The sequence below is a fragment of the Typopeltis vanoorti genome, chromosome 10, assembly GCF_054136105.1.
Source record: "Typopeltis vanoorti isolate ZY-2024b chromosome 10, IOZ_Tvanoo_1.0, whole genome shotgun sequence".
NCBI lineage: Eukaryota > Metazoa > Arthropoda > Arachnida > Uropygi > Thelyphonidae > Typopeltis > Typopeltis vanoorti.
In genome coordinates, this window is record NC_143558.1 from 54,086,605 (window position 1) to 54,112,272 (window position 25,668).

The 25,668-nt window shown below is 34.4% G+C and overlaps 1 protein-coding gene across 1 annotated transcript in view; it reads right to left on the reverse strand.

The window, feature by feature from the left end:
• The window catches only part of Srp54k (signal recognition particle 54k), a 197,087-nt gene that overhangs the window by 92,525 nt on the left and 78,894 nt on the right, over positions 1-25,668 (reverse strand). The window contains exons 5-8 of the mRNA XM_090399586.1: positions 23,215-23,339; positions 8,425-8,575; positions 6,617-6,676; positions 6,354-6,442 (exon numbers count right to left, since the gene is read on the reverse strand). Of these exons, the coding sequence (XP_090255712.1) occupies positions 6,354-6,442; positions 6,617-6,676; positions 8,425-8,575; positions 23,215-23,339 (425 nt within the window). The remainder of the gene's footprint in view (positions 1-6,353; positions 6,443-6,616; positions 6,677-8,424; positions 8,576-23,214; positions 23,340-25,668) is intronic.

Below are 25,668 nucleotides of genomic sequence, written 5' to 3' on the forward strand. Positions count from 1 at the left end.
CTTTGTGTGTTTTGTATCTATTGAGAGTGTGAAATATTTCTTCTAAAGTTGTTCAGGATGGCAAACTTCTACAAAGCAGAATATCATCATGAATGTTGTTATCATGTGCATATCTTACGTAGCATATTAACTGCGCATCATTTGTAATATCAGTAGTCTTGTCTATTTGGATTAACTGAGATTCTACGCAACCTGCCATATCATTAAAGAATTTCCCCGAAGGGAGAGAAACGACCGACAGTGTCATTTGAAAGAGGAATCAAATCAACATCTTTTAGTAACTTGTTACCAAACATAGTTTTTACTACATCTTTTATAGCTGGAAGTAGTACATTTTCCCCGATAGAATGAGGTCTCTCTGTTTTTGCTAAGAGCAAACTTAAGATAGGATGCTTCCAGTGTCTTGCTATTAATGGAACCCATGGCCGAAATTACATCTTTCCCATGATTTAATATCCCTAAGTGCCGCCGAAAAAATTAATTTGGCTTATTTTTCACACTGCAATGTTTAGTTTCTAAATGTTGTCGGAGATTCTCATCCATAATAATAAATCAATGCACAAAATCAGTTTTATTCTTGTTAAACTATTCCAAGCACCGTTCAGAGATTTTCATGCAAGTACATTTTTGATCTGCTGTGAGCAAGCGCAGCACCCATCTTGCACAAAGCTTTTTCATTTGCAATTCTTCATGCAAAATATATCCTACATGTTATAAAATGCCTATAATCTCAGCAATTTCACACACTTTGACTTGCCAGTCATCCAATACCATATCATGCACTTGATCAATGATTTCTAGTGTTGTTACACTTTTTGGGTGTCCTTCATGTGGATCATCTTCAAAGCTAGTATGGACACGTTTAAACTCGGCAATCCATTTCGTAATTGTCGAAAAAGAAGGAGAAGAATGCAAATAAACTTTTATGAACTTCAAATGAATTTCTTTTGGTGTTAAATCTTCTTTTACAAAGAATTTTATAACCGCACGATACTCAATTTTATCCATTCAAAGGATACTGACAACACTTTTGCTTCAGACAGCTGTATACAACAAACTACTTAATAGAATGACTTGCAATTTCACATGGATGCTTATTATGGATGTACCAACTTAGGAGAAAAAAAAATCTTGCCGATAGTGTTGCCATTTATGTTTGAGGCTGAGAACATTTCAAACTACCTTCGTACATCAAGTTCTTTATTGATATCTTCATTTTTAATATGATACTGCCATTATACTCTCATTAATACTGCCATTAATGACATCTGTTCTCCCCTAATCTTTCAGAGAACTCTCAAATTTTAGATGCATAAGTTACAATTAGTTGGAATAGTCTTGCATATAAATAGTTTACTGTTTTGACTAATTTCTCTTTTATTTTATCAATTTATTCAGTTGACTTCTTACCATACTAGCCTTGATAATTCTGTTGTCTATTTCCATATTAAATTTGCCATCTTCACTAAAAATTGCACCCAAAAAGCTGAAATGTTTTACTTGTTGCATAGGTTCTCCATTCTGAATGCAGTTGACATTTTCAGTGTTTTTTCCATGTTTACTGCCTATCTTTTTTATTTTTGATTTCCATATAAAATTTATTACATCAGTTATTCAATTTAATTGGGGGTAGAGGAGGGTTCTGCAGACTTGTACTGGATTTAGAAGTATAATAGCATCTGCATACAGTAGAGAGCTGAAATTAATATCTCCAATTTTGCTATCAGGTTTAATGCCCAATTTCTTCATAATGTGATCTATAAAGATAATGAATAACAGTAAAGATAATATACATCTTTGTCTCACACCTGATTTAACAACAAATCCTATATCTCTCTCAATTCTAAGTACTGACTTGCAATCAAATATAAACTATGTATTGGTTAATATAATGTTACATTTAGACCAACTAACTATCTCATTTAAAGTGATAATCTAATTCAAAAATTCTGTATTTGGTTTGAACTCAGTTTCTTGTTCTCCAAGTTTCTCTTTCACTATTTTTCTTAGCCTCTTCTCAAGTATGCTTGCATAAATCTTACTGGAACTAGTCACAGGGAGATTTCTCTCTCTTAATCTTGCATTGTTTTACTTTCTTTTTTTATAGATGGGTACTATGAAAGCTTAACTTCCATTCAGAATTTGACATTCTAACCATGCCGTCTGAATTATGCAATGCACAGCTACTGTAAAACTTTATTTGATCATTTTTAGTCTAATATGATTTACTCCAGCTGCTTTTCCAGACGTTTCAGGCCTTGGATGGTTTTTTCAACCTCAAGTATTGATATATACATAATCATGCTGCATTCTCCTTGCATAGTTTTTTACCACTGTTCTGTCACTGTTTGTTTTACTGAATAATCGCCCAAAGTAATCATTCCATATTCAGAATATCTTTAGTTTCAGTTTTCATGTCATCTTTATTATCTTTGATTCCTTTTACCTGAACTCCATTTCTAAGCTTTTTTTTCAATAGCCTCCAAAACATTTTGCCAGCTTTCTGATATATATATATATATATATATATATATATATATATATATATATATATATATACACACAGGGTGTTCGGGATAAATTTGACATATTTATAATTAATTATATTTTTCCGTAAGTTACATGTATTAACACACACTTCTCTTCATTTAAAAGTTTGGACCCTTCTTCATTCATATACAAGATGTCAGAAAGGATGGATAGCTGGAACCCACCTGAATCATGGAAGAGAATAACTTGTATCATGATGATTCGTGCCCGCCATCAAAATAAGGATATTACGACTGCTGCCCAATGCTCCCTGAATACAGTAAAAACAATCAGGCATGAACTAGAGACTTGCAATGGTGACTACGAGGATGTAGCAAGAAGAAAGATCCCTAGCAGACGATCTGATTGCGTTCGTACAGCAGAATTCCTCGCAAATCTGCAGGAACAGGTGTTGAAGAACCCTGGCATTGGAATTCGGGCTTTGTTCGTGGAGTTGCTAACTGTAGTCAAGCCCTGGATAACAAGGGTAGCCAATGGTAGGCCGTATGTATGGCAGCAGGATTCGGCCCCTTGCCACACCTCTGGGAAAAGTCAAAAATGGTTGTCTGAAAATTTCTACGACTTCACCAGTCCAAATGTTTGGCCTCCAAACTCCCCAGACCTTAACCCCATGGATTATTTTGTATGGGGCGCAGTTGAAAAAGACACCAATCGCACTTCCAGTAATACAAAAGCCCAGTTAATGGATAAAATTAAAACAGTTTTTGCGGCCCTTCCCAGGGAGACTGTAGCATCAGCTTGTTCGAGGTTCCGAAGCAGAATTGAAGCTGTGATCGATGCTAATGGTGGTTATTTTGAGTAAATCTTGTTGATAGTATTGTAATTAACTCTGCCTGTAATGTTTTTTTGTCAATTCATTAAATTTAATAGATACAAAGAAGATTTTCTTTTTCCTTACGAAACTGTCAAATTTATCCCGAACACCCTGTATATATATTTTTTTTTATTTTTTTTTTATTTTTTTTTTTTTTATTTTATTTTTATTTTTTTTTTTTTTTACACCAACTTTGCTTTCTTACATATTTCTCTACATTCTCTCAGAGCATATGCTGACTTCTTGCCAGGAACTTTCAATATGCTTTCTTCTTTTCCATGACTGCCTCTGGGTCCAATGTGGAGGAGTTCTGGTTTTTCTATCCATGCAACTTCAGCACATCTTCCTCGGTGAATCAATGAATGTTTTCTTCAGTGTATGCCACTGAATAGCCAAGATCTGATTTTTATTTTCAAACTATTTCATTTTTTCCTGAATTATAATTGTACAGTTGATTCTACAGTCCACATCTAAAAGCTGCACAACTGATTATTTTTAAAAATTTCTTACATATTTTTCTTTTCAATACAAGTTTCATTTTTCATCCAAGCTGAAAAATAAATGGTGATCACATCTAGTTTCAAAACCCCTGTATACTTTTGTGTCCTGAACTAGTTTAAAAATATTGCTATAAACAATCTTGTGTCTTCTCTCCATGTGAATTTATGCACATCTTTATGTTGCAACATGGTATTGGTGATGAGCAGTGTGAATCCTGACCAGAAATCCACAAAGTGCTTTCGATCATCATCATATTTGCTCTTTTCTCCAAATTTTCCATAACATTTTATAAAAGCTTGTTCACAAACCAAATACATACTGTATTTGGTTTGTGAACAAGATATTATTATTATTATAATAATAAGATCTATATAAGATACCATTGTTATATCTTGTTCTTTTAATTGGCATTTGGTATCCTTTCTTACATTAATTTATTGTTCTTAATATGTAAGGTGTTGCTTTTACCTATATGTCTTGTTCACTCTAAAATGCGAGACTAACTTAAGATCGTTCTTCACTACTTGTGGTAGAAGAGCTATCTACACATTTGATCGAACCTGCAATTGATCACATGTATTAATTAATTAAACAAAGGTTTGCCTCAGATTAGAGCCAAATCTTTTGTAACGACTATCTGGAGTTACTCCTCAATTGGGTACTAGTAAAAATTTATTTGTTTTAGATGCACCAGCCAATACCTTTAGGTTAGAAGGATTCTTAACCAAGCAACAACTCCTAGAAAATATACAAGACTGATCAATCTATCAAATACACTTAATATCAAATTACCTAAATCACTTATGCTAATTTTTGTTTTCAGTCATGGTCTCAATTAAGCAAATCTATTCTGCTCAGGTTCAGAAATTAAAATAAATGGTGCATTGGATTCATTCTCAGGCCACAAGTCAGGTTAAACTACAAAAGTACATTTATTGAATTCTTAGAATACATATCCAAAAATTATACACTCAGCTAAATTGATGGCATTCTAGGTTATAAAGCTAATTATGGCAACCACAATCAATACAACTGAATCTTATCATGAATTATTACTACTAGATTAATTCTTAACTCTCATCAATACACCTATCTATAATTTCCTCCAAAACAGTTATTCTATTAACTTCTTTAACTATTTCACATAACATAATTCATCTATACAATCACTCATTAATGTGTTCATGGAGCTATGACACTGCTACTAAATAATCACTAAGAGTTCTATAATAGAATGTTCCTGCTTACTAATTCATAACATTTCTTCCCTTTCTCAACAAAAGAAACACTAAAGGTTGTACATTACCAACTCTCAGGAAATTCATCAGGTCTGTCACTTATTCTTCAACTATTCTTACGAAATGCTTGTTCTTTGACTGGACGATTGTCTCACATGGCTAGACTTGGAACTCATTATTAGGTCTCTTTCTCTGAGGTAGACTAGAAACAGCTCAGCTTAATTTTGATACATGTGGTCGATCCTCGTGATCATCAGGTACAGATCTCTACGTATGGAAGGCTGAACATGTGTCCACGCTTGGCCCGCTCCTTCGCCGCTTGTCTCCATCTGACATGCCGTTCCGATGGTCATATTCAGCTACTCATCTCTGAAGATGTTTCGAGCCAGGACCCTGGAACCATGGGTGTCGATGCCGAGCAGCAGAGAACTATCCAGAACCCAAAAAGAGGCAAGAAGAAAAAGCCTCGAGAAAGGGGAGCAGACTCCTTTTATGTTACTTCTCTGGCAACCTTCTCACTGCATCATGTTTTCTCCCTGATACCAATTTTTTTGCACACGAGATGATCTCCTTTGCAGTGTCTTCCAGGAATTACGAGTGCACGCCGCTCCCTGTGCATACTCGATTGCCACAGGTCAAACATTTATCTGAAAGTTTCGCCAGTGAACTTTGAACTCTTATTCTTACATCATAATAAACAATTTTCATATAATATTTCTTTCATTGTTAAACTTTACAAAACAGATTACATTTATTATTTTTCTATGGAGTAATTCTACATTAAAGGTATTCATTTATAAATCCTTGAACAATCTGCATCTTTACCTATGTACAAGTATATCTTTGTTGAATTGTTAAACTTGTTAAATCCTGAATGAAGTATAAAAAAATTCTTCATTCAAGATCTAACACCATACATACATCACAAACTTAGTTTGTCATGTAAGAGAAATTAAATAGCCCTAAAAACCTTTGGCAAATATTTGTCATTTAATACAAATCAATGCATTATTTATTGAAGGCCAGGAGCGTTTAGTTGTGTTTAACCTCCAGAGTAGGTTTTACTAATGAATTTGGTTTTTCCAATGGTAGTACAGATTTCTAACCTTTCATGAAAAGGGATGACAAAATACATATGCATATATATATAAAATAAAATTAAACCAGGTTTCAGTAACAAAGATTTAAGAATGATCAAGAAGACTATTAAAATGTACAATAAAAGTAAACAAACAAAAAAAAACACTTACGCACTGAGTGCACCACCCCCTTTTGCATGACCATCTAACTTTGTTACTATAACGGAGCCAACATCTACTTTATCCTTAAAAGCTCGAGCCTAAAATAAACACATATTCATTTCCATTATTACAGATTACTCTGTTCCCATACAGTAAAATATAAAAAACATGAAGACTTTTCATACATACTATAAAAAAATAAATGCAAATACTCACATCTGTTTTAGATTTATATTTACTCTAAAAAAATTAATAATACTGATGCAACTTACTTGTGATTCACATGCTTGACCAATAGAGGCATCCATTACAAATATAACATTATCTGGGCTCTAAAAGAATAAAAAAAAAGCAGAAATTACCTTCCATCTTTATAAAATAAAAATATGATTGTTAAAAATCCTTCACAACTTCAAAATATACAACTTGTAATTAACAACATAGTACTGTAATTCTGAAACAATTTAAATTGTAACTGAAAAAAGAAACTAACATCCTATCACAGCATCCTCTAGGGTCATACAAAAGAAGTTGCCTGTAAGCAACTTCCATTTCCATTTTCCAATATAAAGTGGAGCCTAGGATACTAGCTGTTTAAATATGTAAAAGTCATGTGGCCAAACAGAGAATATATCATCCACATAGTGTAGCTAAATGGTGAGTCTGTGTAGAGAAGAGCATTATTTTCAAATGTCTCCATGAAGAATTGGGAGTGGAAAGAGAATATATTTCATATTGGAAATATAAAACAGTAATCTGTTTTTCGTGCCTTTTCCATATATCTTATGATAATGCCAATTTAACTCAGCCCAAATAGCAGAATTAAAGTCTTTTAATTAAATCATAAATACACTCAATGGACTAAACATTACCTACCTAATATTAAGGACATTTCAAAGGCTTTCAAATTTCTTTTATTTAGTTGACTAAAATTTCAAAGATTGATGTCAGTGAATAGTGAAAAATGAGATGAGACTCTCCGAGGCATTGACTCCACAAGATGCTGGAGGGTTGCTGTAGGTAATTCCAGCCATGCCTGTTGCAGCATTGTCCACAATTTAGACATTGGTCCCGGATACATGGATCTGATGTATCACTCTATGGCATCCCAGAGAGAGAGATTTGATTGGATTTAAATGGTTTGCAGGAAGCACAAAAGCCATGAAAGTGTGCAGGTGATCAGCCAGCACATTCTGGTAACTCACAGTTTAATGACCTCTCCAGACATACTGAAGGACCTAATGTGTCAGATGAGAAGGCTCCCCAAACCATTACAGAGCCACCACCACCTTGAACAGAGCCAACTTGGCATGACACAGCAATGGCCCCATGCTGTCAATGCCACACCTGCACCCTCCCATCAGCTCAGTACAACTGGTAATGGGGTTCATCAGAACACACAACACCTGATGACGAGCTATCAACAGGAGTACATGATTAGAGTATTGGCTCCCATAACCAATGGTATGCAGGATATGCCATACCATTCACTTGCTGATGCTGCTTGGACCTCTGATATTGAAATTGGATATAATTTGTGCCACTGTTGCTCTGTGGTTAGTCTGTAAAGCCTAGACAGTCTACGTCGACCCTGGTCATCAATGGCATGTGGTTGGCCACCACTTGCTCACTGGGTGCTGGCACATCTGTTGATGGTATACTCACGGCAGACCCTTGATATGGCTACCTCGAGAATCCTAGAGTTCATACCACTTGGGTGATAGAATGACCCATCTGTTTTGCACTGGTAATACATTCACGATCAGAGTTGCTAAGATTGCCACATTTACCATGTTCGTCAATTGTGATACACTGTTGGGAAGCCTCAATGTCTACCTATTTACCATCTGCATTTGGTTTGGATAGGTTTCACCCTGTGCAGGGGGATGCCAGCGTCAACTTCCTATCGTGCCTAATGTTTTGTCCATCGAGTGTATATTGTTATCTATTTCTTAAAACACCAAACAACGATTGTTAATCAAATACATGTCTGCACACAAGGAATAATACAGCTAAATTTTAAAGCTTGCTTCTCGAGTAAGATATAATAAAACAAAGAAATAATATAATATGTACTTACAATTGCATTTGATACTTGTAACATTTCTTCAAACAGCGAATCTTCCTGTTTATGCCTTCCACTAGTATCTACAATAATAATTTCAAACCCTTCGTTCTTAAACTTCTCAACACCTTCTTGAGCAATGATCACAGGATCAACTTCTGTGTAACTAGTTATAAAATTAGGTTTATATTAAACAAGTAATATTTACATATTTACAATGAATGAAACTAATGATCATATTGTGCAAATGCAGTGAGCTCTCAATTATCTGGTCATGTTAGAAAATGAATTTATTTGCTTACACTTTAACAAAATACCAAACATACATTTACAGTGTTGTAAACCAGAATTCAGTTTTATAAAAGCTGGATATTTTTTTTTTTTTTTGGAGGGGGGGGGGGTCCATTCACAAGAACAGTTGTAAAGCAATACTACATACTACATCAGTGCCATGGAATGGCTAAGGATTTTATTTTAATTTTTTGTATTTTTTAAATTTTTCTCCTTTTTTTTTTTTTCTTTTCTTCCAAGCCAGCAAAGGCCTCTAAATAAGAACGATGGTTCACTCTGGATAATGAAATTCATCTCACACCTATTCCACCCTGCAGCTTGCCAACAAGTGACATGTTAACTACTTGGCCATCCAGCTCAAAAATATACTTGTCAAGGTGCTATAAAAATGTAAACGATAAAGTTTGGCATATTAAATTTAAAACTCATGAATTAGAAATTCATTTAATACTATTTCCATATACTACTGTAATAGTTTTTAAAGAGTAGTATTCAAATTCCTAATACCAGAAAATAAAAATACAGAAAAGGAATTCCAAAAGCAGACCAAGTTAAATGATCATGCACTATTGGTCAGCTTGGTTGGCCAAGCATGGTGTTTCTGCTCTCCAACCATTATATACCATGGGTATACATTGGTTCCCACTCTAGGCATGGATGTTCCTAAATATTGTTAGTGACAGATAAATTTCATCACCAAGTGGTGACACCATCATCCAGCTCAGCAGAGACCTGAAATAGCTAAAAATAAAGATCCATGTTTAGTTTCTAGAGCAGCATGCTCAGAATCTAAGCCTGACTCATGCTAAATGTATAATAGTTTACAAACATTCATGGGTGGAATTCATCTAAAAAAAAATTTAATTCAGCTTATAATCTCTACAATAGGTACAGGGACTTGTATGACAATAAATTTGGTTTCACTTCAATATAAAAATATAGCTACATGAAAACAAAATTTCAGCATTATATGAATGAGACAGAAAACAAATTCTTAAATGGATTCGATCTCAGTGGTTTACAGTAATGGATATACTGCTCTTTTTTGTACACTTTACAGTTGGAAGAATTATAAAGAAAATAATAGTTCTCAATAAAACTGGATTTTGTATAGTATTTTAATGTTAAGTAGACAGGAAAATAAAGATACTGAGCATGTCTGTTTTCTTTTTATATTTTTGGTGTTGCAAGCTACTCTAATCAAGAGTACATCAAACCCGATCAAAAAAATCAAAAAATATCTGGACTCCCAATGGAGTACTGGATATGGCTATATGCATCACAAATGTGGCTCATGCAGGTATAAAAGGGAGCATGAGATCTTGCAATCTTCATAAACAAACATGGAAAATAAAATGGGCTATACTGAAGAGCTCAGTAACTTTCAACATGGCACTATCATAGGATGTCACCTTTGCAACAACTCAATTTGGGAACTTTCTGCTCTGCTGTAGCTGCCTAGATCAACTGTAAGTGATATTGTTGTGAAGTGGAAATGCCTAAAAGAAAACAGCAATTGCAACCTGGCAGGCCACATAAAATCACAGAGCAGACTGCCGAGTGTTGAAGCATGAGGTGAAAAAAAAAAAAAAAAAAAAAAAAAAAAAAAAAAAAAAAAACCTCCAGTCCTTGGTTGAAACTCTCATTACTGAGAAATGCCTCTGCAAGCAATACTAACACCACAACTGTTCGTCAAGAGCTGAAGAATGTGGATTCCCATGCTGCACACAAGCTTAACATTAGCAAGGGCAATGCCAAGCATTGGGTAAAGCAAAGTAAAGCTTGCCAGCAGTGGTGACAAGCTTTACTCAACTCCACCAGCAAAATTTTATAACAAAGCAGTCGGTGGAAATGAGTTCTCTGTAGTGATGAATCATGCTTCACCACCTGGCAGTCCAAAATATGAGTTTGGGTTTGGCAAATGCCAGAACGCTACCTGTCCGAATGTGCTGTGCAAACTATGAAGTTTGGTTAATGGAGGCATGATGGTCTGGGGGTGTTTTGCATGGTTTGGGCTGAGTCCCCTAGTTTCAGTGAAGAGCATTCCTAACACTGCAGTCTATAACATTCTAGACAAATCTGTGCTTCCAACTTCATGGCAACAGTTTGTTGAAGGCCCTTTCCTGTATCAACACAACAACAACATCCCAATCCATAAAGCAAGGTCTGTGCAATGGTTTTTGATGAGATAGATGTTGAAGAACTTGACTGACCTACACAGAGTTTGATCCCAACTCCAATGAACACCTGTGGAATGAATTGGAACACTGGTAGTGATCCAGGATGCTGAATTGCAAGATATAGCAACCTTACTAATGCTCTTCTGGAAAAATGGACAGAAATTTCCACAGCAATATACCAAAATCTAGTGAAAAGCCTTTCCAAAATATTGAAGGCTGTTTTAGAAAAGGATGAACCAACTCAATATTAACACCTTTCATATTAGACTGAGAGTTGGGATGAGCAGGCATCCAGATAATGTGTGTTGGAAAAGAGACACTGATATACAGCATTTACAGAATGATTTAGGTAGGCTGGATGTCTGGGCAAACAATAGTGATACAACTTTAATGTTAATTTCATTTTATTAATATATAAAATAAAATGTTAAACTTATATTTTTGTATGAAAGTGAGTCATTGCTTCATTCAGTGGTTTTGTGATTGTTCAGACGGCTGAGAATACAAATGTATTATTCATTTTTACTCCCCAGATTTGACTAAGTTTACTCTCCTTAAGAGTGAACTAGAGAAATAAAGGAAGCTTCATTCAACCATTACAGAACTGTTACCTATCCTGATGAAACTATAACTGCTGTTATCAGAACTAAAATCAGTCATATTTCACATAACTATAAGTTGTTCAGAGTTATGCAAAACAAAATCTCTGGCCAAGTAGAAGGAAACCAGCCATATGAGCAGGATTTAGAAAAAACTTTACCACAACAGATCACTTGCATACAATAAATCAAATAAATGAAAAACATAGCGACTATAACAAACCTATATCACTTTTATTGATTACAATAAGCATTTGACTCCATGTTCATCTTTCAGATACTCTAGTGGAAAGAAAAGGAAATGAGTTTTCTTTCTTTGAAAAGAAAGCTCATAGGAGAGAAACTAAGAAACTTTGAAACTTTACTGATGATACTGTTGTCTTCTCAGAAGACCCTGAAGTGATAGAGATCATAAATGAACTGAACAAAAAAAAAAGCAACAAACTGAAAAAGCAAACTGGTGAGACTCAAAGTCAAACAAGAACCAAAATTATTACTGACATCTCAAAAATTCTTATCTTGCTGGAAGGCATCAACATTGAATACATGCCAAAATATACCTATCTAGGACCAATAATACCCTTCAACAACAGAGAAGACCAAGAAATACAGTCTGGAACAACTAAAGTGGAATAATCACTGGTGATAGGCAGTGGATGAAGGCCAATTTGCCCACTCTCTTAAAAGGAAGTTGTTGGATTTCAATATACTCCCAAACTAGGTCCTTGACATAAAAACAGCAAAAATTTAGAATATGCCATTGAGCAATGGAGAGAAGTATTTTCAGAATTAAAAAATCAAAGTAAAAAATTCAAACATTAGGCAGTTCACAAAAATTGTTGATGCTATTCAAGAAAGCCAAACAATTAAAATGGAACTGAGCAGGCCATTTGGCTAGCATGAAAGATGACAAATGAACAGTCCTTACTACAGTTTGGATTCCCAGAGAAAAAGGACAGACGATGAAATCATAGGAATAGCAAAAAATTACTGGATTATGATGGCTCATGAAAAAGTGGAGAAGAAATTGGAGACACCCCTTTATCTCTACAGTGAAATGTAACAGGCTGATATCACCATTTTTTCAATCTCTCACAAAAGGCTACAGACTGTACAGAGGGTGCAATAATAATAATAATATATTAGTACAGTTGGTAGGCTAAGGTCAGATAATCTGGAAACCAAACATGGAACTCTTTCGAACCAAATCTAGCCTCCAGTGATGCTCTCACACCATGTAATGAAATTCATCTACCACCTAAAGATATTCACAAAGCATCTACATCACACAGCAGGATTTGAATGCACAGCCTGTTAGTTGGAAAAAGATATATTAACCACTTAGCCCATCATGCTAGCTAATTATCACGCACAAATGCAACAAGTGTGATACGGAATGTAATAAAAGAAGTATGAAATTACAATACAAATAGCTTGCAACAGGAAGAAATGTTATGCATGTATGTTCATGACAAGAGGATGAGAAAGGCTAGAGTAGATGTTGTGGCTTTGCAAAGGACTTGACTAGAAGGGGTTATGGGCAAGTCAGTGGGATTACCAGTTCAGTGCTGCAAAGTCTAAGACTTTTAAATTTGGAAAGCAAAGATGGAATGCAGAATCGGATGGTGGGGGACACCTTAGATGTGGAGGAAATAAAGAATCTGGGAATGATGGTGGATATGTTGGTAAGGGGTTATTAGCAGATTAATGTGGATGAGATTTTTCATAGAATCTGTGAAGACAGGGAACAAAAAGACTTTCTTGGAAGCTGTATAAGGTATACCAACAGGAGTGAGAAGTAGATTTTTGTAGGGAGAGTGGTGTGTGAGTGGAGTGCACTGCTTGAGAAAGGGGTGTTTATTTTTTCAGTTAAACAAAAAAAAGTCTTATAACCTCGAGGAACAATACCAGCTCATCCAGAGCAGGTATTTACAAACACATGTCCACAGGTGAGACTCTAACTCATGACTTGTTTGTTGAAGAGTGGGTATGCTATCCACTTGGTCAATTAGGCTGGGTCAGGTGGTAAATTTCATTTAAGGCGTGTTTTCCTATCACCAGTGATTATTCCATAAGAGCTGTGTGTGTATGCGCACACGCCAGTGAAACATGGCTAATCCTTCTACTCTATGCAGATTTGATGGTGTTAATAATAATAATAATTTGATCATTATATATTAAAAAGGATATTATTATTATCATCTCCATGCTGTCCAACGACTAATCACAGGAGGTCCATTATTCATAAAATATGTATCATGCTTCTCCAAATCATTCTGACAAAGTGCTTTATGAGAAACTAGTAAGCCAATCCATTCATTCACCAATCTCCAAACAAAAAATGTAATCCTCACACTCTTTGCTACTATCTGCATCCTAATTTTCAGGAATGATTCCTTGTTCTCTCCCTTTTCATCCTGAACTGAACAATTTCCTCTACATCAATCCAATAAACCTCTGTGGTAACTTATGTTTCAATCACATACCCTCTTTCTCACATATCAACAAATGTTTCAGTCCACAAATATTCAACCTATCCTCATGAGGAGGACTGAATCCACAGGCCTGACACAATCTTGGTTAATTGCCTGTGGTTCCTTTCTACTACTTCCTCATCTCTAAGGAGCACAAGTAACCAAGATCTGTGCACCATACTCCAGATGTGAACATATCAAAACCTCATAAACAAATAACAGCTTCCTTATCACTGCTTGTCAGTGTGTGTGCATGCATGTACTTCAACAACTGATATGATATTTTGGCATTCATGTGTTAAGGCTTTAGTACTAAGAGGAACTCATGTTGGAGGCTTAATGGAATGAAACAGCACTGAGAAAGGATTAAAAATACTATTTAATTTTCCCAATATTTCATCTCAGTCATCTTTAGGGAGTAGTATAAGACTTGGAACATGTGTGCGTGTGCACAAAGGCAACGTAAAATTACATGAAGTAATCTTACGTTGGATAAAGTGGACAAAAGACTAGAGTCATAAGTAGGTGGAGCACCCTCTGTGGATCCCTGTTGGTTGCCTAGGATGTAAAATGGAATCTTGAAGGAATTAATGATTTCCCAAATTTTGGAAAGTTTTATGCACCCATATTTATTCAAGTTCAGCTAATTTTTGAGAACTGCTGGAGATTCTAAAATAGTCTTTCACTTCTAAATTTGCTGCAACAGAGCATGGTATGCAAGGCCTGATTGACCATAGTCATGACTGCTGATGCATTTTTTATGTTCTTCTATGCAGATGGTAGCTAGCTGATCTTCCTGTCTGCTTCATAGTAAGCCAACTTTCAGGAACAGGCTTCAAGCTATGCAGAAGCTGCATTTCTTTAAGATTCTGGTTATTTTTAGTGATATCATTACTAAAATCCTTCTGAAGAAAAGGTCACAGATAGCAGGAAGGAGTGATTTTTTTTTCCCTGCATTCTGTGAGAACTGTTGCCATCAGAAAGAAAAGTGTGGTGTATATGACTTAGTTCTACTGCAAGAGGAGCCTCATTTGAATAAAGGTTATAGGCTCTACTGGTCAGTGTTTTAATTATACTATATTGCTGAGAGGGGAAATAACAGGAAAGTGAGTAAACATATCTGCCTGTATGAGTGAGTTTCCTGTATGATGAAAAGAACAGGTTATCATTAAGCAAATGTGTCATTAAGGTGTCTAAAAAAACTACGTTATTATTAGTTTCTTCATCATCATCGAATTCCTGCCATTTACCCTCGAGTACAGGATATGATAGTACTACATGAAAAATTTACATCATTACTAACCTCCTATCTACAAATTTCCTCCAAATCAGTCTGTTACTTGTCAAGACTCCAACATTATCAGATCTTATATTTCTATTGTCTAAGGCGCTTTTTACCATATCAATCCACCTATATCTTGGTCTTCCTCTGAGTCTTTGTCCTGCCAACCTGGCAGAGAATACTTGTTTTGCTAATCTTTCCTTGCCCATTCTGTTTAAGTGACCATACCACCTGAGATTAGCTCTGCTAACACATTCCTAGATGCTGACAATGTAAAGTTCTTTCCTAATATCCTCATTTTTAATATGATATTGCCATTGATGTCATCTGTTTGTGCCCCTAATCTTTCTCAGGACTCTCATATCTATTGTAAATTGGATTCCAGGGTGAAGACTATAAAGGTGACAAAATAAAGAATCCAATGTGTCTGGGCCACTAGGCCAAACAGAGAAAACATCAACATATCTTGGCCAGATAAGATTCAAGAGCATGTTTTTCAAAATCTGCCATGAAAACACTGACAATGGGTGGATGAGAGAGCCCACAAAGGTACCCTGTATCTGTTTGTAAAGTTTGTTCTTCCAAGAGAAATATATGCAGTGTATTGCAAAGGTAAAGAGATCTGTGATATTAGAAGGAAAACCTATTTTTTACAAAGTGATAAGGTATCATCAAAGGGAATGTTAGTGAACAGTGAAGCGATGTCAAAACTATGATTTTCAAGAAGTTTTAAAATGATTAGTTTTTTATACAAGATGTGGTAGAGCCAGTAAAGAGAGTAAGAGAATTTGCTAACTGTTTAAATAATTTATAATTTAGGGAATCAGTAGCATCTACTCATATTTGTAAATTTAGGGGCACAAAAAACACACATATTGAACAGATTATTTTATTAATTACTAATAAAATAAAACTTGACGTTTCGACCCCTGTGTCGAGGTCATCATCAGAAGAATACAAGTGTATAAGGAACCAAGCTACATGCTCATGCCCTGTATACTGGGTAAACTAAATCTACGTAGTTACTAAATCCTTTTCCCTAGCCTGACCTCTAGTGATAAAAAATAAAATAAAATAAATTAAAAAAATAATAATAATAATAATAATAAATAATATATAAAAAAATAAATAAATACAACTACAATAAACTGCTAAAGTCCTCATGTATAAATATTCTTCTAGATAGTTCTGATTGTTATAATAAGATTTCTTTCAGTTGCTGTTGAATGTTACAAACACTTCACCAGGTTGTCTTCTTGTAGTGGGATTTTTCTATGGCTAGTTTGGGTTGTTATACAGGTTGTAGATGGGTCCTCCACATTCTTAAAATGGTTAGACCATCATTTTTGTTGAGATTTGGGTTGTGTTTGAGCATTTCACATGACTCTTTAAATTTTCTCTCAAACCAGGTTTTGGTGCGGTGTAGGGACTTCGTATTTTTCCAATCAATACTAAGTCCTTACACTGCACCAAAACCTGGTTTGAGAGAAAATTTAAAGAGTCATGTGAAATACTCAAACACAACCCAAATCTCAACAAAAATGATGGCCTAACCATTTCAAGAACGTGGAGGACCCATCCAACTGTAAACTGCCAAGGTAACAATTGAACAAGACTGAAGATACATTCGGTTTCAGTCAGCACATGAGACTCAACCTTCGAGAACTTCTTCATAAGTGCTCCAATCTCTTCAATAGTGAATTAATTGATGGTGAAATAGATTTACATGAGGAGGAACTCTACAATTAATAGAAGACATCGAACCAAATGGTGGGGAAAGTTCTGCCGAAGATTCTGATTATGATGATTATGAAGGAATGGTCTTGGGAAGAAAGTTATTTTATGGATAATGATCTCTCAATGGAGCACTCTGGAAAATTCACGAGACAATTGGATATTTGTTTAGCTCCATATTATGAACTTAATAAAAAATTGCAGCATAGTGGTAAGCAAGGTCTTATTACTGACTTCTTGATAACTAAACCAGCCAAAGTATGCAACGAGAATTATACAACTGATGTCCAAGAGATTTCAAGTGATGACGATGTGTGGCCACTTGTAAATAAAGAACATCTACAAAATGTTAGTTTTGTAGAGAGTGATGATGATAAAAATATACACTTTATTTTATTTTGCCTAAAACATTTATGTGTTATGTGCAATGAAGTTTATGTACAATTTATAATTTTTTTATAATTTTATATTATGTATTTGTTTCATAGTTTATATGTTTTCTTAACTTACATGAATTACCTGAATTAAATAAAAATATTTTTTTTGTTGGCTATGTCATTGTTTATATAATCTTTAAAATTATATTTCGGAAAATAACCCTACTTTTTCTATGTGATCTGAGTCTTGCATAATGCAATTTATATAACGCGCCATTTTTGCAGAACCTAACATCTGCATTATACGAGGGTTACCTGTATTTATAATGTGTACAATACATAAATCATGCTATTCGTGGCATCAATGAGAATGAGAATAATGGTGGCCAAGTCATCATTTGTTCAGGGGTTTTGAGAAATGGGGGTTTTGTAAAATATAGCGTGTGCATGTGTGTTGTGTATTCATTGCCAAGAGAAAATGGATTATGATACAAGAGTTAGAAAGAGAGAGTGTCGCAGACATTTTATGAGCCAGAAATGTGAGACTTGTCAGAAGTGGAGAAAATGAGGTAATGGAAGTTAATGATGAAAGCTGTGAAACTGAAAGTGAATATTACTCCATCCACTATAAATGAATTATACTGAATGGAGATCTGGGTTTAAATGACAGTAAAAGAATTGTGAAAGAGTACAGATGAGATGAATGGAAGTGATGGTATGATAGCATACGCAAAAGTTAAACCAATGGACTGTAAGATAGTAAGTGCAATAGGTAGAGAGGATGAAAGTGCAACTGACTTGGTAGAGATAGCGAGAGCAGTAAGAAGGCGATTTAGGATTTGAAAGAGTTGATGAGGATGAAGCAACTGTGGAGTAAAATGAGGAGAATAACAGGTGTGCTAACCATTTCACTTGGCCTGGTTGCCTGAGTGGTTAGCATATTCTGCTGTGGGCATGGATGTTTGTGATTGTCATTGGGTGGGAGATGAATTTCAATGCTCACTGCCCTGCTTATAAGAGGCCTGAAGTGGTTCTAAAGAGTTCCATATTTGGTCTCTAGAGCAGAGTTTCCATACTATGTAAAAATAAGTAAAAATACAAAAAAAAATACATAAAATCAATGAAAATGGGGAAAAAACCTAGCCTGACCATGGTATGAAATGCACTATAGGTTTAGAAATAAATCTTTTGTGTGTAGGAGCCACATTAAAAAAAAAAAAGAATAGAAGAGAGACGAAGGCTGAAATAAAAGATGGTAGCATGAAAGCAACATCAAATGATTCGAAAATGCCCATGTATGGGGATGTGATTTTTAGAGGCGTGGTTAATGAGAAGGTGCATAATGTTTGCTTTTGATGGGGATAGATTGAACAGAATGACTCAAGCACTTGATATGAGAATTAGCAAGCAAGCAAAAGAGTTGGTAGTGGGCACAAATGACTTGAATGGCAACAAGGAGAATAGGAATGGATATCAGGAGGTTGCTGAGGAGAGTAAAAGATAACATTGTAGTAGGAAAGGAAGTCGCATATTCCTCAGGTATAACAGTGATGAGTTGATACAAAATTAATAACGGAGAAAACTCATGTACAAAGATTATTTAATAGCATAATTTTCACCTGTGTGTCACAGGCATCTTCAGTACATATTAAGCTCAAATTAAACAATAACTGACAATTCCAAAAAGCCCCACCTAAGTAGCTGGTGTAAGATAACTAAAAAGGTCAATAAAATTCCTTAAAAAAAAAAAAAAAAAAAAAAAAAAAAAAAAAAAAAAAAAAAAAAAAAAAAAAAATCGATACAATAAAAAGTTAGGAAAGATTAGCTGATTTGTAAAGGACTATCTCCCATAAAGGGGTTAGACGTAAGCCATCGGATCTGTTTAAGTTAGGAGAATGAAGTAGAGTTTCATATGTTTCTTTAAAGGCATTCCATGAGAAACTGACTTTTGTGAAGAACTCTTGTCTTTCTCCAATGAACTCTGTGTCTAGTAAAGATGGCATGTTCTGCAAGTCCAGACTTTTCAAGTTTAAAGTATTCAATATAAGATTGGTGTTCTTCTAGCTGAATAGAGGCAGATCTTCCCGTTTCTCCGAAATAAGATAATCCACAAGAGCACGGAATCTGGTAGACACCTGGATGTTTAAGATGTGGAAGCTTGTCCTTAAGAGAAGAGAAAAAGGTGGAGATTTTTCTAAACGGTCGAAAGGCAACAAAAATATTCAGTGGTTTTAAAACTTTTGCTATACGTTCACTGATGCCTTGTACATAAGGGATAATAATGCGCACTACTTCTTCTGTGTTTGAAGAGGAAGACATATTAAAACTACTCAAAGTTCTTTTAATGAAGCAATTCTTATAACCATTAGATAGAAAGGAAGAAGTTATATATTGTAGTTCTTTTTGTAAAAGATTGTCTGAAGAACAAAAGGGGCGGCCCGATGAACCAGTGTTTTAATAGTTCTTGCCTTTTGACTGGGATGGTGATGAGATTCCGCATGGATATAATGGACTGTATGAGTCTTCTTTCTATAACCTGAGAAATCTAGGTTACCATCTGGTTGGCGAAGAATTAGAAGATCTAAAAAGGCTTATTTGATTCTACTTCTAGGGTAAACTTGATCCTAGGATGAAATGCGTTTAACTTAGTGAGAAATTGATGAAGTTCATCCGAAGAGCCATTCCATACAGCAAAAATGTCATCGACATATCTGAACCAATGAGTAGGTCTGGGAGAAATGTTGTTCAAAATGTTCCATAAAAAAATTGGAGATAGCAGGAGAAAGAGGATTACCCATTGTTGTTCCTTCAATCTGTTGATACAACTTATTTTTAAAGGAAAAATAACCAGAATTTATTACAAAATCAAATACGTTTACAATGTCTGAAGGAAATTCCAGTTGTAGTAATTCAATGCTTTCCGAAAGAGGCACATTTGTAAATAAAGAAACAACATCTAAACTGATCATGATATCAGAAACATCCAAATGAAGATCTGAAATTTTATTTTTGAAATCCAAAGTATTTTTTTTATATAAGTATCAGTTCTTCTAGTTGAAGAGGAGAGTAAATTTGATAAAAATTTTGAGATTTTGTAAGTGGGGCAACCTATACAATCTACAACTGGTCTTAACGGAATACCTGGTTTATGAACTTTTGGAAGACCATACAATATAGGTGGACGACCAAAGAAGGTTTTAAGTTTTTTCTTTTGATCTTCATTCCATGTAGATACATTATCTATAAGAGAATTAAGTCTCTTCAATTGACTCCGGGTAGGATCCAACGTAAGAGGCCCATAAGTTGAACAGTTGGGAAGTAAAAGAGACATTTTTCTCTCATATTCCTTCCTATCTTGAATCACTACAGCCTTCCCCTTATCAGCTTTCGTAATAATTAAATTATTGTTATTCTTCAGTGATTTCAATGCTTTAAACTCAGAGTAAGAAAGATTAGGACGAGGAGGTTTGGCATGAAAAAGAATTTGTGCACATTCAAAACATCATCTGTTGGCTGTTTTTTGGATAAGGATCGAATACCCCTGTCTATGTTGTGAAAAAAATCCATAAGTGGCACCTTATTCGGCATAACAGCAAAATCATGTCCTTTTGATAAAACAAAATGTTCACAGTCTGTTAGTGGACGTCCGGAAACATTTATAACTACTTTATCTATATCAATAGTATTATTACTGGATCTAGGTATGCTGACCAGTGATTCAAATTTGCATTTTAGCTTGTCACAAGAATCATTAAAGACCTTTAGGTAAGAACTCGAAGATATGTGCATTACAGTATTACAAGTTTCAGCCAGTATTAAAAACTTTTAATACTATAAAACAGTACTAAAAGTTTTAAGAAATGAAAAAACCCAAGTTTCTGGAAGAAAAAACCCTGCTATCTCCATATGAGATCAGCTAACTCACCTTCGATTGAAAAAGTCCATATAAAAATTCTTCCCATCACAACGAGAATTGAACTTAGGCTTTTTCTAATCAAAGGGCACAACGTACTGTCATTCTTCCAACTGTGCTACGGAGGCGCTTTAAAAAAAAAAAAAAAGACTCATCTAGAGATGAGTCTTTGGCATGCATACCTTAATTAATGTATGCATGCCTGAAGTAATTAATTCGAAGGAATGCTAATTGTAACAAGAAATAACAGAACATGCTAGAAATTAATCCAGAGGAATATAATCAGGAGTACAATACACAAAGTAGAAAAAGATATCAAAAGCATATAATGAAGAGAGTCAGCTGAAGCAGATGATATTTGACCAGATGAAATGCTCAAATATGGAGGTATAAGTTTTACAATGGCTACACTAATTTACAAGAAATGGTCAGGTTGACTTCCAGATGACTGGAGTGGAGCTCTCATAGTACCCATCTATAAAAAGGGAAATAAAATAGGCATTACAAGAGTAATTTGGCCCGAGATTCTTCTTCTCAGGCCCACAGATGGAAAATGTGAAGATCAAGAAAGAGTAACATAACAAATGATAAAACAACTAATAATTATAGCACGCACACAGAGAAAGAGGAACCAGTTTATTAACATTCAAGAAATGCTAATGAATTATTTTTCTTTTTTTTAATAGCAAACTTCATGCAGCAATGTATATGACTGATTTTATTGAGAAAATTAACAAATTGTGGATGACAACCAGATAGCAAACACCTCATTCATAAATCAAAACTAACAATGAAGTTGGGGAAAATATTAAAGAATAATTGTTTTTTTTTAAATGCTTCTGGTGAATTAATACTCCCAGTGCCCCTTCTTTCAAGCAAGATATTTTACTTTATAAGTAAAATATCTTGCATGAAATGAAACTGAAGGATAGGATAACATCAGGAGGCAACTTGTATTAATTCAAATATATCCTTTAAATCAATATTAGTAAATAATGGGATAACACTGAAGTTTACCACGATTTCATTATCTGTTAATGACACAGATCTTAAATAAATTCAAGTCATATTAATGACATGAATTACCCATAAACAAGAACTGTAATTTAGAAAAAAATTTTGAAACCCAATACATAGGGACACCAACGTAGCTGCCTATAACAAGCAACAGATATTTTGCCTTCTTTTCTCTGGTCGTCCATAATTAGTAGGACAACAATGAAAGGAACAAACTTTATCTACAGTCTCTACTCCATAAGCTGAAACTATCTAGAAAATTAAAATGGTACTTAGTAGAATTCTTGGTAATCATCCTGTGCATGACTCAAAACTGATCTACAAATAATCTAAGATTTTTTTAATAAAATATATATCCTCACTTCCCAAGTTCTATGACTCAGTTCATACTGAGCTCTTCTCTGTATCATATTACTTATCGAATTTTTTTACAAATTTAATTTCTCTATTTATATGCTTATTATTCCATTTACTATTTAATATTTACTTATTATTCCATCATAACCTAGCTGAAGTGCACTTGTAATACAAATGGGACTTGGCTGAAAGGTTGTTAAAAATGAAGTCTTCATAAATTTATCCAGTGATTTCCTACCAATAGTAAATTTACGATATGCAGTGAACATATATAATAAAAAAAAAAAGTCCAGAATTAATGGATAATTAAGCTTTCTATTGCCAATGTTGTAATTTATTTTTAAAATCTATTATTCCAACTAATACAGAAAGTTGAAACTACCTAAATTTAGAGTGATATAATTTATATATTACATAATTATGAAAAAATGACTATCATAAAATTACTAAAATTCAAAGCTCCCATAAGACATTAAGTTTTAATATTAGAACTTCCCTTTATAAAAGGCAGTAGCACATAAATACAAGAAAATCACAATTTCTAAACTTTTTTAAGTATTTTCTATGCAATGAATACCTACCTTCCATAAAAAGGAATTCTTGCTTTGGTAGCATTCTGTTTCAGCTGGTCAAAAGCACCTGCTCTAAACGTATCAGCACATACTAGGCATGTCTTCCATCCTTTTTTCATATAATAATATGCTAACTAGAAATACAAATACCAAAAATTAAACAGAATTATAATAGACTTTAGCCATAATAGAATTTTTCTGCTAGTAAATAAGATTAAATATGATTCAAGTAATTATGTTTAGTGTAGGAAATCAGCAATATGTACAATACATGATATACAGATACTCCTAAATATTAGTAAAAAACAACTAGCTAGTCCGATGTCTTGACAACAGAGGCACATTGATCACATATGCTTTATATGCTGCTTGTTATTTGGCATTTGTACTATTTAAAAACATTATATTTGCACTTCTTCATTAGACTTTTTTTTTTTTTTTTTTAAATTTTTGCTTGAGAAGAATTGGCCATCCTTGTATTTAATATTTAAAACTGCATTAATGAAACTGTGTTGGATTAAGTAAGTTATCCATCCAAGATGGTTTGAGTCCATGATTAGGAGTTAGAGCCAATTAATGAAGCTGTTGGAAGTTTTTTCACTTGATTATACTATAAATTAAAGATACCAAGAAATTATATACTTGGTTTAATCCTTTATCCAAGTGTAAGCAAACAAAGTTTGCGCCTGAAGTATTTTCAGGACTTAGGGCAACTCGTATAAGGAAGCTAAGACTTCATATCACTTGCCTTGGTATCCCAAAATGCAAAACACATCTCCTTGCTGACATGTATAATGCTATGCATTATGGGAAGGGTCACTACCCAGACCAGTTTCGACCAGGCAACTCGTATAAGGAAGCTAAGACTTCAGAATGAAGTCTTAGCTTCCTTATGCAAGTTGCTCCAAGTACTGAAAATACTTCAGACACCAACTTTGTTTGCTTACACTTGGATAAAGGACTAAACCAAGTATATAATTTCTTAGTATCTTTAATTTATAGTATAACCAAGTGAAAAAACTTCCAACAACCTTTCTCTAATCCCAGAGTAATTCAATAATAAGATATAACACTCGTATTTCAGCAACTCGTATATGAAAATATGACTTCTGCATTACTGCAACCTCTTAGTCTGGCTCCCACTGGAGAGATCACAATAAAGGTCAAAATAAGTCTGGGAGTGACCATTCCCATAATGCATAGCATTATACATATCTGCAATTAGATGTGCTTTTCATTATGGGATACTAAGGCAAGTGATGTGAAGTCTTAGCTTCCTTATACGAGTTGCCCCAAGTCCTGAAAATACTTCAGGCACAAACTTTGTTTGCTTAAACTGGGATAAAGGATTAAACTAAGTTATAATTTCTTGGTATCTTTAATTAATGAAGCTGGCTTGCCATTTCTCTGTGCATTCATGAAGTGCAAGTATTTCGTGTCTGTAAATATGTAAGGTCATAAGGCCAGTTTGCCTGTTTTGAAGGATAAAAAATCCAAGTTTCTGAGAGAAAATATTCCTTCACTTTCATATGAGATCAGCTAACTCACTTTTAACTGAAAAGCCCTGATAGAGGTTCTGGGATTTGAAACCAGGTCTTTCCAAACAAAGGGCTCTGTTTAAAACAACTAACCTATAGAGACTTTAAGTAAATGATATGTGAAAATATTCCAATATTTGATTTAAACATCATATCTGAGTATTTGCTGACATAGACGGTCAAATGAAAAGTGCACCAACTCTCCAATCTCTCCACTCAAGAGGCTGTGGGTTCAAATATGCAAACATACACATTTGTGAATGTAATGCCTAAATAGTAGATATATTTCATCCTGCTTAATGGAGGCCTGGGTCGAAAACATTACATGTGGTTCTAGGACATATTTCCAAATTATCCAGCTCACTACATTTTTGCATTGTTAAATATAAAACCTGTTGATTTTCATTTTAAAATATTAAGCAACTGTATGTAATCAATCTATACTAAGAGACTTTGATGATAACTGAGTGAAAGTACATTTCTTTCAGTACAGGCAATATGAAAAATAACTTACCGATTCAAAGTTAATATATGGAGAAAAAGAAACTACAGGCTGGTGTGTGTATGTATATATATATATATATATATATATATGAGGTAATATCAAAAGTTCAGAGAATTTCGTGACTATTGACAACATCCTGCGATTCTGCCTGAATCTTCTCAATCATGTCAAAATGACGCCCTTTTAGCCAGAATTTCATCTTGGGGAAACAGAAAAAAAGTAGCAGGATCGAGCTCGGGTGAATGGGAAATGACTGTCGTATTTTTGGAAGCCAGGAACCATCGAACAAGTGATGTGTGGGCAGGTATGTTGACACGGGGGAGAATCCAGTCGTTGCTCTTCCATTGTCTAGATATTTATGTCAAATGCTCTCCCTTAGCTGCTTCAAAACCTCACAGTAAAACTTGCTGTTTGACTGTC